This window comes from Ailuropoda melanoleuca, chromosome 5 (genome assembly GCF_002007445.2).
Source record: "Ailuropoda melanoleuca isolate Jingjing chromosome 5, ASM200744v2, whole genome shotgun sequence".
NCBI classification, from domain to species: domain Eukaryota; kingdom Metazoa; phylum Chordata; class Mammalia; order Carnivora; family Ursidae; genus Ailuropoda; species Ailuropoda melanoleuca.
Window position 1 is genome coordinate 64,821,661 of NC_048222.1, and position 16,145 is coordinate 64,837,805.

General features: G+C 39.3%; 1 protein-coding gene across 1 annotated transcript in view; it reads left to right on the forward strand.

Annotated features, from left to right (window-relative positions):
* FSIP1 (fibrous sheath interacting protein 1) overlaps positions 1-16,145 on the forward strand; it is a 185,367-nt gene that overhangs the window by 30,990 nt on the left and 138,232 nt on the right. The window contains 4 exon segments of the mRNA XM_019802523.2: positions 9,872-9,970; positions 12,346-12,389; positions 12,391-12,471; positions 15,671-15,781. Coding sequence (XP_019658082.2) covers positions 9,872-9,970; positions 12,346-12,389; positions 12,391-12,471; positions 15,671-15,781 — 335 coding nt within the window.

The following is a 16,145-nucleotide window of genomic DNA, read 5'->3' on the forward strand; positions in this document are numbered from 1 at the left end:
AACCTCCTGTCGTCTGCAAGTCCTTCACTCTGGCCTTCTTACTGCCCAGAGAAAACAACCACCTGGGTGTGACTCCCTTCCATATTCTTTCCTTCTGTCTCTAAACTGCACTCTGTTCTCCTCCATCCCCCGTCTTTCTTATCTTAGATTGAGGGAAGGTGCTGTTCTCTAAGGCCAAGGTCAACGACATGCCATCCCTTTCATTCTGCCCCTGGCTCCTGATCCATCCATCATTCTGTGTTTCACCTAGAGCTGCTGCTTCTTCTTCTTCTTTTTTTTTTTTTTTTAAAGATTTCATTTATTTATTCGACAGAGAGAGAGACAGCCAGCGAGAGAGGGAACACCAAGCAGGGGGAATGGGAGAGGAAGAAGCAGGCTCATAGCGGAGGAGCCTTGTGGGGCTTGATTCCATAACGCCGGGATCACGCCCTGAGCCGAAGGCAGATGCTTAACTGCTGTGCCACCCAGGCGCCCCTCACCTAGAGCTTCTATCTGTCCTCCTCTCTCTCCTTCCCTCCAGCTTACTATGTTTGAATTTTCTGGTCCCAAAACAGAGAGAGCCATCAAACCAGCCAAACATACAAATAAAACCTCCTCCCTCAGTTCTCACCCTGCTCCCAAACAGGTCCCATTTACTTCCCTTCTTCTTAAAGGTCAGACTTCTTGAAAGAACAGTCCACACGTACTGGGGCTACCTGGTCAACTTCCATCTACTTCTCAGCTGTTTGGTGGTCTGTGTTCTCTCCTTTCACACTACAGAAGCTACTTTGTCAGTGGTCCTCTTCAATTCTAAGCCTAGTGACAGACTCCAGTTCTGACCCTACTTGACCTCTCTGTGGCATCTAGTGCGGTTGGCCAGTCACAGACCAGTAACGTTTTTACTGGTGTCATTTTTCCCTGCCAGCCCCCCCGTTTTTCTTCTCTCTTCTCCCTTACTCTCATTGCTGAAATCTGTTTCTCCTCCTGTGTGTTTTCCTCTATCTGGGTTAATGGTTTCATCATCCATCCAGACTTTGTGATGGTTAATTTTATGCATCAACTTGACTGGGTGGTGGGATGCCTAGATGCCTGGGTAAGCATTATTTCTGGGTGTGTCTTTGAGGGCATTTCCAGGACAGACGAACATTTGAATTGGTAGACTGAGTAGGGTCCCCCTCCCCAGTGTGGGTGGGCATCATCTGAGCTGCTGAAGATCTGAACAGAACTACAAGGCGGACAAAGGAAGGCTTTGCCCTCTCTGCTTGACTGCTTGACTTGGAACATTGATCTCTTCTGGGCCTCAGCTATAATTAAATTCTCTTATTCATTCCAATTATCTTTAGTTGTTTGCTTAGAGTCTTGTTAGTTTATGATCACCTTGAAATAACGTTAATTTTTGTGTCCTTTTCAATAATTATTCCTATTCTGAGAACTTTATAAAGACTTAGTGTTGAAATTTATGAGTGCATTTCATTAGGTATTTAAACTATCATCAAGTTTTTTCCATCTTGACAAGCTTATTTAATGTTTTCAAATCAGTATATTTATTTATTTATTTATTTATTTTTAAAAGATTTTATTTATTTACTTGAGAGAGAGAGAGGAAGTGAGAGAGAGAGCATGGCGGGGGGGGCGCGTGGGGGACAGCAGAAGGAGAGGGAGAAGCAGGCTCTCCGCTGAGCAGGGAGCCCGATGTGGGGCTCAATCCCAGAACCCTGGGACCATGACCTGAGCTGAAGGCAAACGCTTAACCAACTGAGCCACCCAGGTGCCTCTAAAATCAGTATGTTTAAATACTAAATGAGTGTTATTCTTTGGTCAATATTTCTTGGTTATGAAGGATTATTCTTTTAACTTAGTACCAGATTTGAATGGCTGAATTTACTCAGAATTTTTGCATCTATATTTATAAGTGAGATTTGCTCTGTGTGTGTGTGTGTGTGTGTATGACTGTGTGTGCCCACGTGCATGTATGTTCTGGTGTTGACAGCAGAGGTGGGGCTGGGAGGGGGGGTGTGTGTGTGCTTTGTGAGGCTATGTTAACTTCATAAAATGATTGGGGCTGGCTGTTCATTTCTTTCTATGCTTTGAAATAGTTTATATAATGTGGGGATTATCTGTTCCCTAAAAACTTGAAAGATTGCACTGGAAAAACCATCTGTTTCAAATAATTTCTTGGAGGCAATTTTCGGACTCTTTTCTCAGCTTCTTTCATATTTACTATTATATTTCAGTTTTCTAGTCTTCTGGGTCATTTCTGGCAATACATCCATGTCAGTGAGATTTCAAAACATCCATTTCACCAGGATTGAACATTTTACTAATAAAATTTCATATAGTATTTTAAAAGAATAATTCCCCTTATTGTTTATTATGCCACATTTCTTTTTTTCTGATTTAATTCCTGTTTTCCTTCTCTCTTTGCAATCTTAAAGTTTTTTTTTTTAAGTTAACTTTTTTAAAGCATAGTTTTAGATTTATGAGAAATTAGGACGATAGCATAGTGATTTTGCAAATACCTGCAACCATTTCCCCCTATTATTCGTATAGTATGGTACATTTGTTATAATGAACCGATATTGATACATTATTATTAACTAAAGCCTACACTTTCTTCGGACTTTTAGTTTTTACCCTTTTTTTTCTGTTCCAGTGTGCCATCCAAGATACCACATTACGTTAGTACGTGTGTCCTCATGTCTCCCTAGGCCACTCTTGGCTGTGCACTTTCTCAGACTTTTGACGACTTTGGCAGTTAGGAGGAGTACTCATTAGGTATCGTGTAGAATTTCCAGCAATTGTGATTTATCCATATTTTTCTTATGATTTGACAAGGGTTGCACGTTCTTGGGAGGAACACTACGAAGTCAAAGTGCCATTTCCATTCCGTCACATTATACTAGCCATGTAACTTATCAGTGTGGATGTCAACTTTGATCACCTGGCTGAGGAGGTGTTTGTCACATTTCTCCACTGTGAAGTTCTTCAGTTTTCCCCCCTTTCCATCCTGTCTCTGGAAGGAAGTTACTATGTGCAGCCCTTTCTTGAAAGGTAGGGAGTTACACTTCACCTCCTTGAAGGCAGTGTATTTACATAAATTATTTTGAATTATCTGCATGGGAGATTTGTCTATTCTTCCCATGTACTTATTCAATCATTTCTTTTTTTTTTTTTAAGATTTTATTTATTTATTTGACAGAGATAGAGACAGCCAGCGAGAGAGGGAACACAAGCAGGGGGAGTGGGAGAGGAAGAAGCAGGCTGCCAGCAGAGCAGGGAGCCCGATGTGGGGCTCGATCCCAGGACCCCGGGATCACGCCCAGAGCCAAAGGCAGACGCTTAACGACTGAGCCACCCAGGCGCCCCTCAATCATTTCTTTATATCAGTATAGACTTGTGGATATTTATTTTATACATTGGATTATAGTAATCTAATATCCCTTTATTTTGCCGCTCAAATTTTTCTAGTTTTGGTCATTGGGAGCTCTTTCAGTTGACATCTATGTCCCTTTTTATTTTTTAAGAGGGGGCAGAGGTGGAGGGAGCTCGATCTCACAACCCTGAGATCATGACCTGAGCTGAATCTGAAATCAAGAGTTGGATGCTTAACCGACTGAGCTACCCAGGGTCCCCCACCCCACCCCCATGTCCCTTTGATGTACCTCCAACATGGCCGGTTTTATTGTTGTTGAGCACCTCCTTACTTTCTGGCACTATGGGATGCACCAGACTCAGTTTGTATGTTTCCTCCCCTCCCTTCCCCCACCTCCTGGCTTGTATATTTCCTGTCTGAGTCCTAGAATCAGTTGTCTCTTCAGGGAGCCCTGGTTGCTCTGATTGGAGAATGATATTAGAAACCAAGATCTGGATGCTAGGTATGCTGTTGCTACTGGGAAGTCATTGATTCTAGGCCCTCTAAAGAAGGAAATATTTGTGAGTATACTAACCTGTTATATACCATATTTATTTCTATGTGTAACCCTCTGTATCTATATTAAGCTAAACGTGGATTCATACTGATGTCTCCAACTTTATGCTGTTACCACATGAATCTTTCTAACCATTTCCCCTTGCTTATCTGTAACTTCTACTCTGACAGTGAGAAACCTGGCTCTCACCATTGGCCCTCCCTTCACTTGTTGCTCAATTCTAGTAAATGTGTAGTGATATTAAAATTGTTAACCTGTACCCCTATAGGAGACAACTTAGTCAACTGGAGTTCAGTGCTCAGGGGCAGTCTCTGTTATTAGCAGAGTTTGGCACAGACCATGTGCCATACTTGCAGACTCCACTCATTTCCGCAGATACTTAAGGTGAATACCTTTTCCCTACCCCCTTCAGTGAGACTGTTTCAGACATTTATAATGCAGTTAGATTGTTTGGTCACATTTTGTGTTCCATCTTGGGATTCTCTGACATCCTAAATGATATTTTGAAAGCTTTCATGCATTACAGTTCACTCTTTGTGTTGTGAAGCTATAGGTTGTCAAAATGCACAGTGTCATGGGACCGGCAGTAGAGAATCATACAGAATAATTTCACCACTGCGAAAAATCCTGTGTGAATTCCCAGTCACCTCTGCCTCCTCCCCCATACCTCTAGATGCTTCTGATCTTTTTACTGTCTCTATAGTTTGCCTTTTCCAGAATGTTATATAATTGGAATCGTACAGTATGTAGCATTTCCAGGTTGGGTTTTTTTACTTAGCAATATGCCTTTAGGATTCATCGATGTCTTTTTGTGGCTTGATAGCTGCTTTCTTTTGGTCACTGAATAGTATTTCATTCTACGGCTGTACCACGGTTTGTTTATACCTTCACCTATTGAAAGGTATCTTGACCGCTTCCAGTTTTTGGTGATTGTGAATAAAGCTGCTTTACATTTTATGCAGATTTTTTTTTTTTTGTGGTTAAATTTTCAATTTACTTTGATAAATATCTAGGAGCAGGATTGCTGGAACATATGAGAAGACTGTTTAACTTTATAAGAAACTGACTGTCTTTCAAGTTGGCTGTACCGTTTTGTATTCCCACCAGCAAAGAATGAGAATTCCTGTTGCTTTGCATTTTTGGCAGCGTTTGGTATTGTTTTCTGGATTTTAGCCATTCTAATAGGTATGCAGTGGTATCTCATTGTTGTTTTAATTTGCATTTGCATTTCCCTAATGGCAAATGATGTTGTCTATCTTTTCAGGTGCTCATTTGCTCTCTGTATATTTTCTTTAGTGAGTTGTCTGTTCAGATCTTTTGCCCATTTAAAAAAATTGGATTGTTGCTTTCTTACTGTTCAGTTTTAAGTGCTTTATGTATTTTGGATACCAATCCTTTATCAGATACGTGTTTTGTAAATACACGTATTTTCTTCTAGCCTGTGGCTTGTCTTTTTTGTTTTCTTTACAGTGTATTTTGTAGAGCAGAAGTTCTAATAAAGCTCAATATATCAATTTTGTTCTTTCATGGATCATGCTTTTGGTGTTGAGTATGAAAACTCATCACTAAACCCAAGATCACATGGGTTTTTCTCCTCTGTTTTCTTTTAGAAGTTTTATTGTTTTGCATTTTAGATTAGTTGAATTATTTGTGAAAAGTGTAAGTTCTCTCTCTAGGTTTGTTTTCCTTCCTTCCTTCCTTCCTTCCTTCCTTCCTTCCTTCCTTCCTTTGCATATGGACATCCAGTTATTCCAGCACCATGTTAAAGAGATCATCCTCTCTCCACTGAATTGCCTTTGCTTTTTTTGTTAAAGATCAGTTGCCTGTATTTTTGTGGGTCTGTTTCTGAACTCCCTTTTCTGTTCCAGTGATCTGTGTGTTTTTCACTGAAAACATGTCATCTTGATCACAATTAGTGTTTTCTCTTTTTAAAATTACACTTGTAGATTTTTCTTTTTATACCTTCAAGAGCCAGTTTTGAATTTCTTTGCTCATTCTAGCTTGTTTCTTTATTATTTCTTTTCTTGACCTTGTTATTGTTTTCTCTAGCTTCTTCAGTTAAATTAGTTAAGCTCATTTCATTTTCTCTTAAAATATGTATATTAGCCTTCTAGGCCTGCCATAAAAAAATATCACAGGTTGGGTGGCTTAACAGCAGAAATTTTTTTTTTTAAAGATTTTATTTATTTATTTGGCAGAGAGAGAGAGAGACAGCCAGCGAGAGAGGGAACACAAGCAGGGGGAGTGGGAGAGAAAGAAGCAGGCTCCCAGCGGAGGAGCCTGATGTGGGGCTCCATCCCAGAACCTTGGTATCACACCCTGAGCTGAAGGCAGACGCCTAACGACTGTGCCACCCAGGTGCCCCATTAACAGCAGAAATTTATTTTCTCACAGCTCTGGAGGTTCGAAGCCCAAGATCAAGGTGCTGGAAAATTCATTTTTTGGTGAGGTCTCTCTTCCCAGCTTGCAGTTGTCCACCTTCTCACTGTGTCGTCATGACCTTTTCTCTGTGCCAGGGGAAGTGGGGAATGGGATAAAGAGATCTCTGGCATCTCTTCCTCTTCTTATAAGGCCACAAGTTCTATTAGATTAGGGCCCCACACAGTGACATTATTTAGTTTTAATTACCTCCTTAAAGGCCCTGTCTTCAAACACAGGCACACTGGAGGTTAGGGCTTCCATATGCACATTTTGGAGGGATACAGTTTAGTCTGTAACAGTATGATAAAAGCATCATTGCCATGCATTTATTTCTAAATATAGCTTTATCTCTGAAGTGCATTCTTTAGTACATGGTGTTATCACTATTCTCTACAAGTTGTTATTGTGTACTTATTTCCTTAGTGATCTAGTAGTTAATTGGAAAATGGCAGTGCCTTTCCCTTATTCTCCAGAATTTTTTTTAATAAGCCCTATATTTTAAAAGTTAATATAGAAATTTATAATATTGCTTTGATATTTTGAATTTATTGAAATTATAGTCTAATAGAATGGTTGTAAATTCTAGGGGACATTTGGATATGTGCATTTTTGGTTGGCATAATGGTGTGCAGTGGGGGAGGGCTTCATGCAGCTCTCAGGGGTGAGAACTTCTAGATCTTCATGCCATAGGCCAGCCCTGAGGAATTGTGGTGTGTGTGTATGTGTATGTGTGAGAGAGAGAGAAAGTGAGTGAGAGAGCAAGCAGAGGATGGATTTCAGAGTCTCTGTCCCTCTAAACATGGCACACTGCTGTTGCTGCTTTGCAGCTATCATGTGTAAGTGTGGAGCACTGTGCGTGGAGTCTTCTTTCAGAGTCCCAGGTGTGCCGTGAGGAAGAGCCCACTGTGCTCTGGGTTTCCTCGTTTTCTTTGGGGGTTTCAATCCAGTTTCGGGATTTCAACTTCCCTCTAAGGGAACCTGTATCAGGGAGCAGCCTCACACTTGTGTCAATTGCGTCTAGTCTAAATTCATTTCCTCTGATGCTGTTTTAGATCCTTCTCCACTGTCTGGGATGGACTTCAATGTCTTCCTTAGGTGGCATGAAACAACTTATATCCCATCCTGAAATCTTTCTCTTTTAAGACTCTTATTTAAAATGTGCTCAGTCCTTCAAAGTCTGGCTCTTGACCTCCTAAGGGAGATTGTTTTTGCACCCCCCCATGAATATTTGTAGTGAGGAGAGGAATCTTAAAATTTCCTATTAAATTTAATTTTGGTATAATTTCGGACTTAAAGTCTCAAGAAAAGCACAAAGAATTTTCAAAAACCCTTTATCCAGATTCTCCAGGTGTTAACATGTTGCCACATCCTCCGTCTCTGTGTCTGTCTCTGTATAGATGTTTCTCCCCTCTGTCTCCCTCTTCACACAAGGGCTCTTGCACACACACATGCACGAGCCAGGAAGTTAACGCTGATCCAGTACTATTGTCCAGTCTACAGGCTTTCTTCTTTTGCTAATTGTCCCACTAAAATCCTTTCTACCAACAGAAAATCCCTGATCATGTGTTGTGCTTAGTTGTCATGTCTCTTTATGTCATTCTTAGTGCTCTATGACACTGGCATTTTTGAAGACTATAGGCTTGATATTTTGTAGACTGTTCCCCAGTCCGGGTTTGTTTCTAGTTCCACGAGATTTGGTTCAGGTTATACATTTTTGGCAGGAATCCCAGTGTGTCTTCAGTGGGTCCTATCAGAAAGTACACGATGTCGATTGTGCCATAACTGGTGAGGTGAACCTTGATCACTTGGTTAAGGTGGTGTCTGCCAGGTCTCTCCCCTGTGAAGTTGCTAGTGTTCCTTATGTACTGAGTGAGTCATCTTGCAGGGAGGTACTCTGAAGCTATTGTGTCATTCTTCCAACTTTCATCTACTACTTTTCCATCCATTGGTGATTCTTACCTGAATCAGTTATTATTATGATGGTTACCCAACGACTATTTTCTAATTCCGTTAGGTCTTCTATAGTAATGCGTTTTTTTGTTCTGTTTTGTTTTTGTTTTTTTACTCTAAGGAAGAGTTTTCTAAAGGAGAACTTTGGAAATTCAGAAAATGCTTTTTTTTTTTTTTCCTTTGAGGAGTTAAGCTCCTGCAGTTGAATAACCGACTTTCAAAGCTGTTGTGTTTTAAGCTCAAAGCTGAGCTGGGAGGCCTTTGCTCTAGGCCGTGCCCGCCTTCTGTCTGAGGTACTGAGTGTACAGAATACCACTGAGACTGTTGGGGAAGAGCCACAGGATCACAAGAATAATTTTAGCCTAGGAAAAGCCCTTAGGTTAAAATTATCTCCAAATATCACTTTGCTGTAACAGTTTTTAGTATCACAAGGTTTCATATTGTGTCTTTCTAGGTGCTTCGGTGTAGAAGTGAGTGAAACTGCTATTAAAAAGGAATTATGGGATCCAAAATAAATATATTACCACTCGAAAAGAACTTAAACCTTTCTGTCTTTTACACAAAAGTAGCTTAGCCCTCTGCCACCCAAGGCTTACACCACTGATTTGCTAGATTAACTCATCAAAGATTATGCAGGATTAACGCTGTAATGTCAATCCCAATGATGCTCCATTGTTTTGAATTCCAAATTAGGGAATTGGAATCGAAACATTTCTTTTTACCCTCAGACGTTGTGTGTTTTGAATTGGGTGCTTATTTGTGTGGTGGGGTGAACGTATCTTCTGCCAACTTCCTTTGCCTATATCATGTCTAGGAGGGTGCGTGAACCAGGTGTGTTTCAGAGATGGGTGGTGGATACTATACTATCCTCACACCTTGTCATGTTTTGAAGCAAAAACATTTCTGTGCCACAACCTGGCAGAGTCTCTCATGTTAAGACATAGAGACTTAAAAGAAAAGGATACTGGTTTATGTTAGCAGTTTCTTGCAGATATACGGTGTCTACATTAGCTAACAGGAGAAAATAAGATAAATTACATTGAAACAAGAAGAGTTGAAAAAAACACAATTTCCTAATTTCTTTATGGGTATTGGCCCGAGAGCGTAAATCCCAAAGCTATCCCAAAGAAAGAAAGCTAACTGCTAAGAGTCTCCTGGTTTTCTCTTTCAAACACATGTTTTTATCTTATTGACCATGTATCTGAAATCTTTATTTGGGGATGTAAAAGAAAAAAGAAAAATACAAAGTTATTCAGTGTGCATATTCTCTATATTATGAATGTTGGAATTTGGATACATTCACTCCAGGGAGTTGGTGTGATATTTTAGCACACACTTGTACATCTTCTTTGCGTAGAAGTCCTAGGGAAATGCTTTTTGGCAGTCTCGATTTTCTGCTGTTTGTTTCAGAGGCTAATGTGTATAAAGATGATTATCATTATAACCCGGAAGTGACATCTTAAGAAATGTGTATGGTGGAGGGGATTGAGGAATATTGTAGAGAATGTTAGATCTTCCTTTTAAACAACTGTTCATGTAGCCAACTTTTTACTTATTTTGCATATTGAACAAGGGATTTTTTAAATCAGCAGATCCTTCTCGCTGTGAGCATGAAGACACATTTTTCTCAGTGTTCCACACTCAAGTCCCTCCAGAAGAATATGAAAACTGTATACAGAATGCCAAGCAAGGTATGTTTTAATTTGTGTGATTTTGCATATTGCCACAAAATACTAGCTATATACAAAAATATTCACAGATGAAGTCTTTTGATGTAACTTAATCCAGAGGTAGGTGAAAGTAGGTGAGGGTTCTAGATGAAACAAGGTTGGTCACAAGTTAATCATTGTTAAGTTAGTTGTTGAGGGTTTATGATACCATTCTTTCTGCTTTTGGATATTTAAATTTTATATAATAAAGAGTTAAAGAAAAGCTGGTTTCAAGTAATAGAAACTAGCTTAAGCAAAAAAGAAAATTTTTGGAAATAATCCTGGAGGTAGACAGCTTTTTTGATTCCCGAGAGCATATTCTGTGGTTAATCATTGAGAGAGAGACTCAATTTCAAAATTGCAGAGAAGACAGCAACTGATCCAGCTTGGGTTAGGCACCTACCCCTGGGCCAACCAACTCACCCAACCCAGCAAGGGTTGAGGTTAATGTAGGAACGTGACAGCTCCTACTGCCGGTCACCTCCAGGGTGGAGAGGAGAGGACATTTCTAGTGAGACAGTACTGACCGGACAACCCAATGTTTTGTTACTACAATTTTAAAAACTATTATAAATGTCAATATGAATGCATTTGAGTTATTTTAATGTTGTATTGTTTAAGAGTATATGAAACTTGAAGTGAATGAATAAACCTCATATTTCAACTTCAAAGACTATACACAACTTGGTTATAGAACAAGTTGCATGTTTTATATCTAAGGAGGCCACTCACCGAAAAAGTAACTCACACTTTAACTGTTGGTAGTTGATTAAAAAATGTTATTGATTAAAGAAATAAAATCCCAATGATAAAATAGAGATTGTTTTGCCTAGAAACTTGTAACTTAAATTTGAGCGAAACTTATTTCTTACTCACATTTATTTTTGTTTGAAAATAGACCATCCATAGACCTTACCCTTTTCCTGCTTCTTTCCAGCTATTGTTATAAAAATATATTCTTTAATTATTAAATTCCTATGGAATCTTTGATAACTAACTATAAATATACCAATTGATTAGCTCCCTTAATCCTTCTTATTGACATACACTCTCTTATAAAACAAAGATAACTTTTCAGTAAACCTTGTCTGGATTGAGCTACTGGCTGGTGTTTTTCTCTTTTGGACTTTAATGTGGCAATTGTGATCTTTTGTACGGTGGACTCCATTTGTCATTTAAGAAGATTCTTCTTTATGCTTGTTTTTAGAGTTTTGAAGAAGCATACACATGATCTTGTTTTAAATGCTTTAAACGTGACTACAGTGAAAATAAGATATTTAATAAAGGGAATAAGAGTCCATAAGTATTTTTCTTACCCTTGTTTTGAGCACCCATGATCTGAACAACTCAGAAGTTGACTCAGGCCTCTTTTCAAAGGTTGAGAAAAACGACAAACTGAGATGAGCTCTAAGGGTTTGCGCAGATGGGATGTCAAACTTCCAGGACCCTTATACCCAGACTTTGCTTAGAAGACAGGTTTGAACAAAAACTTACTGTTCAGAGAGGGTGATGGCGTATTAATAGACAGCAGGAAATGACTCTAGTCTTTAGGAGAAGTTTTGTTTCATATAAAGACTGAGATAAAATATATTAATTAGTTTCATTTGAGTTTAGTTGATACACATGTTACACTAATTTCAGGTGTACAACATAGTGACTCAACAAGTTTGCACATTCATCCGTGCTCACCACAAGTGTGCTCCCCTCTGTCACCATGCAACACTATTACGATACCATTGACTATATTCCTTACGCTGTGCCTTTCATCCCTGTGATTTTTTCATGCCCTAACTGGAAACCTGCATTTGCCAGTGGCCTTCACCCATCCTGCCCATCTCATCACCCTCCTCCCCTCTGGCAACCATCACTTTGCTCTCTGTATTTATAGGTATGATTCTACCTTTTGTTTCTTTATTTATCCATTTGTTTTGCTTTTTGGATTCCACCTATGAGTGAAATCATATGGTAATTGTCCTTCTCAGTCTGACTCATTTCACTTAGCGTAATACCCTCTAGGTTTATCCATGTTGTTGCAGATGGCAAGCTCTTTCTCTTTTTTATGGCTGAGTAATATTCTACTGTCTGTGTGTGTCTATGTGTGTGTGTATCACATCTTCCTTTTCTGTAAGAATAAATCTCCATGCATATTAGGTTTCTGGATTTGGAATTTAGAAGTTATTCTGTATATGTTTTATTTCTTATGTATTTTAATGATGCTTATATATTTTAATGCTTGCTTTATTTCTTATATATTTAATGTATATATATTTAACGTATGCTTAATGTAATTTTAATTTAAAATTTTAGCATAATGGACAATTATAATTACAAAAAATTTTGAACTTTTTTAATATTAGATTTTACCTATGATGTGGGAGGAAATGAGTCGTTGATTAAAGCGGAAAAAGAAACCTTTCTCAGATACAGAAAAGATTGAGCTCCGGGGTAAACACAGCCAGGATTTCATTAAGCGAAACATTGAGGTATGTATTTAGAATTTAGAAATCAGAATGGGGGGGGCGCCTGGGTGGCACAGAGTCTGCCTTCGGCTCAGGGCGTGATCCCGGTGTTATGGGATCGAGCCCCACATCAGGCTCCTCCGCTATGAGCCTGCTTCTTCCTCCCACTCCCCCTGCTTGTGTTCCCTCTCTCGCTGGCTGTCTCTATCTCTGTCAAATAAATAAATAAAAAAAAATCTTAAAAAAAAAAAGAAATCAGAATGGGGGATTAGGTGAGTTACGAAAATGAAAATAGTTGTGTTCACAGTCTTTAAATTTTTTTTTTTATCATGATACATGCATATGTAATTGAAACAGCATATAACACTGAAAGAAAAGCTTTAATGGACCAGTACTTAACTTCCTTATTTTTTATTCCATCCTGTCTTATTCTACCCCTTTTAAAAATGCTGGCTGCAATTCAGTATGCTTATTTCACTACCTAGAAACGAATCTGATTCCTGCAGTTTGAAACACATTTATTTAGATAATAGCTTCAGACAATGTTTCCTAGATTTTAAATTGCATATTAGTAAAATTGGCTTTTTAAACTAATGAGACTAAATGCTGGTGCATTTAGAAATTTGCATGGAAAATGCTTCCTGGCAGAGCTGGAAAGGCCAATGGGCTGACTGCCCCTTGCCCACTCCGGCTGAGCCTCCAAGAAGCCCATCACTTGTCCCTTGCCTTGATTAGCTCCGTGCTTAGGGGATTCAACCTTGGTCTTACTGACCCTACAGCCTGACTTGGTATGTCCTCAAGGCAAACTAACCAAGGGCAAAGGGGCTCCTCTATTAGACCAGAATGCTGATTAATTACTTTACAGCGCGAAGTGTAGGAGCAGTGCACAGAAGGCTTGTGACAAACCACCCAGGCGGATAACAGATAAGTCACTAGGTGAGCGGGAAGTTATTCACAAGAGGAGAGAGTTAAATCATTCCTCACAGTTCAAGCCAGATGCTTCTTCCACGGTTCGCACATCATTTCCAGGCAGATTGGATTCATGGGCCAACCTGCCACTGCCAGGACGGGCCTCTGGGACTCCTGCCTTTTCTCTTCATGTTCCTCTGATCTGAAGGAAACTTTCTCCAACTTGATCTATCTTTTGCACTGGCCCATGTTGATTTATTTAATTTTCCGAGAGTGGTAACATTTTTCTCATATCCAAGTTCTTGCTGACACAAGAGAGGAGCTCCACCATGGATTTCCCTTTTCCCCTTTTAACAATAATTGCTGACTCTTTATTCAAAGTCCTGATATGACAGCTTGGAATTTATTATTTTCATTATTTATTTATTTATTTATTTATTTTTAAAGATTTTATTTATTTATTTGAAAGAGAGAGCAAGAGAGAGAGAGCACAAGCAGGGTGAAGGACTGAGGGAGAAGCAGACTCCCAGATGAGCAGAGAGCCTGACTCGGGGCTTGATCCCAGGACCCCCAGGATCACGACCTGAGCCAAAGGCAGATGCTTAACTGACTGAGCTGCCCAGGTACCCCGACAGTCTCGAAATTTAAGAGCAAGTTCATTTAGGAGACAGTGGGATGTCCAGCCTGCAAGCGGGCACCTTCGTTTTGGGTCCGATGCAAGAACGATTTTGAAATGGGTGATGTTGAGAAAGACAAGAAGAGTTTCGTGTAGAAGTGTGCCCAGTGCCATACTGTGGGAAAGGGAGGGAAGCACAAGACTGGGCCGCATTGCCATGGTATGTTTGGGTAAAACACAGGGCAGGCCCCTGGGTTTTCTCACCTAGATGCCAACAAGAGCAAAGGCATCACCTGGGGAGAGGAGACACCGATGGAGTATTTGGAGAATCCCAAGAAGCACATCCTTGAAACAAAAACGACCTTGGCTGGCATTAGGAAGACGGGAGAAAAAGAGCAGACTGGATAGTTTTTAAGGCACAGTAATTGGCCACTGCCTTGTTTATTACGAAACAAGAATGTCTCATGACTTCTTCTATGTGTACCGTATTTAAATGGATCTCATACACCAGAACTCAGATCATGAATGGCTGATGAAGATTTATTTTGGAGAGTCCTGACTGAAATAAGATTGACTTATGGTTAAATGCGTACGATCAGGTTTTTGAACTTTGATAGTGATTCTGCTTCTGCAAGTGCTGTCACTGTTTTCCCCTTCTGGAGAGATGATTGGAATCGATTGGTGAAGTTCTACTTTTCACAGAGATGGTAAATGCCATCTCTAAACCTATAGGAGATGGGTTTTCTATTTAGATTTATTTAACTGTTACATTTATTTAAATACTGAGGAAATCCCTTCACTACCTCACAGAACAGCAAGACTCAGCTGTGTTTCACGTCGTGTTCGTTAGCCTGTTAAAGGCAAGGGCTGAAGATAAGCTGGAAATGTCCACTTTCTCTTTTTGGTCTTAACCATGCCAATTTAATTAAAATTCCCTGCATCTAAACTGTTGCCTTTGGCTTAATGAAAGACATTTTCATGTGGTTTATGTATAATATTAAACCAAGAATATTTTACACTTCTCACATTTTATAGATGACCTGTAAGGTCAGATACTTTCAGAATTCAGTGTGACAGGATACAGTAGCAAACTTGGCTTGTGAATTCTTCACTAAATCAGATGAAGTTATAATTCAAGATTGTCTTTTAAATAGCTGTGTGAAAACATAACTGTAGAATGACCAAATATGCACGATTGGTAATGGTGCTTCTACCAACTCATTAGAAGGATTAAAGTTGAGGAGATGTACCATCAGGACAAATTGGCAAATTATGTGATAAGGAATAGTTAAAATCACAGATAAAAAAAAAAAGCACTGTCATTCAGTAGATCCATGTCATGTAAGAAGCAAGAAGATTCTTTCCAAATACCTCAGCAAATTGTTATTACATTGATAAATATTATATCAAGAGAGGTTTGCAAACTGCCCATGTTTGTTTTACTTTATATTTTAAATAAAACGATTGTTGAAATGGCTAACGTGAGGGCCTGCTTATAGCAGGAGTATCTTTGCTTCGAGAACGGACCTGCTGCAAAAATTAGCCGCAAAAGAAAACTACCTCACAAATGAAAAATGCCTAATCTCACAGATTTTACCTTAGTGTGTCTCTGCTCTAGAAGCCTCAGTTCCCATTTTTATTTTTCTGAACTATGAATTGTTTTGCGTATTTACTATTTTTTATTAATACATTCTGTAGTTGGCCAAGAATTCAGGAAAGCCCGTGGTTATGATTGATAGAGAGAAGAAAAGGCTGACTGAACTTTTGAAGGACCCAGATGACCAAGATTCGGGGCTGTCCTGTTCTGAGGTATGTAAGCTCCCATATTCAATGACCTCTACACTTCTTCTTCATTTATTTTGTTTTGTGGTTTCAATTTTTTTATTTAAATTCCAGATAGTTAACACAGAATGTCATATTAGTTTCAGGTGTAGGACTTAGTGATTCATTACTTACGTACAACACCCAACACCCGGTGCCCTCCTTAATTCTCATCACCTATTTAAACCATCCGCCACCTCCCTCCATCAACCCTTAGTATGTTCTTTATTGTTGAGTCTGTTTTAGGGTTTGCCTCTCTCTTTTTTTCCCCCATGTTCATTTTTTTTGTTTCTTTTTTTTTTTTTAAGATTTTATTTATGTATTTGACAGAGATAGAGACAGCCAGCGAGAG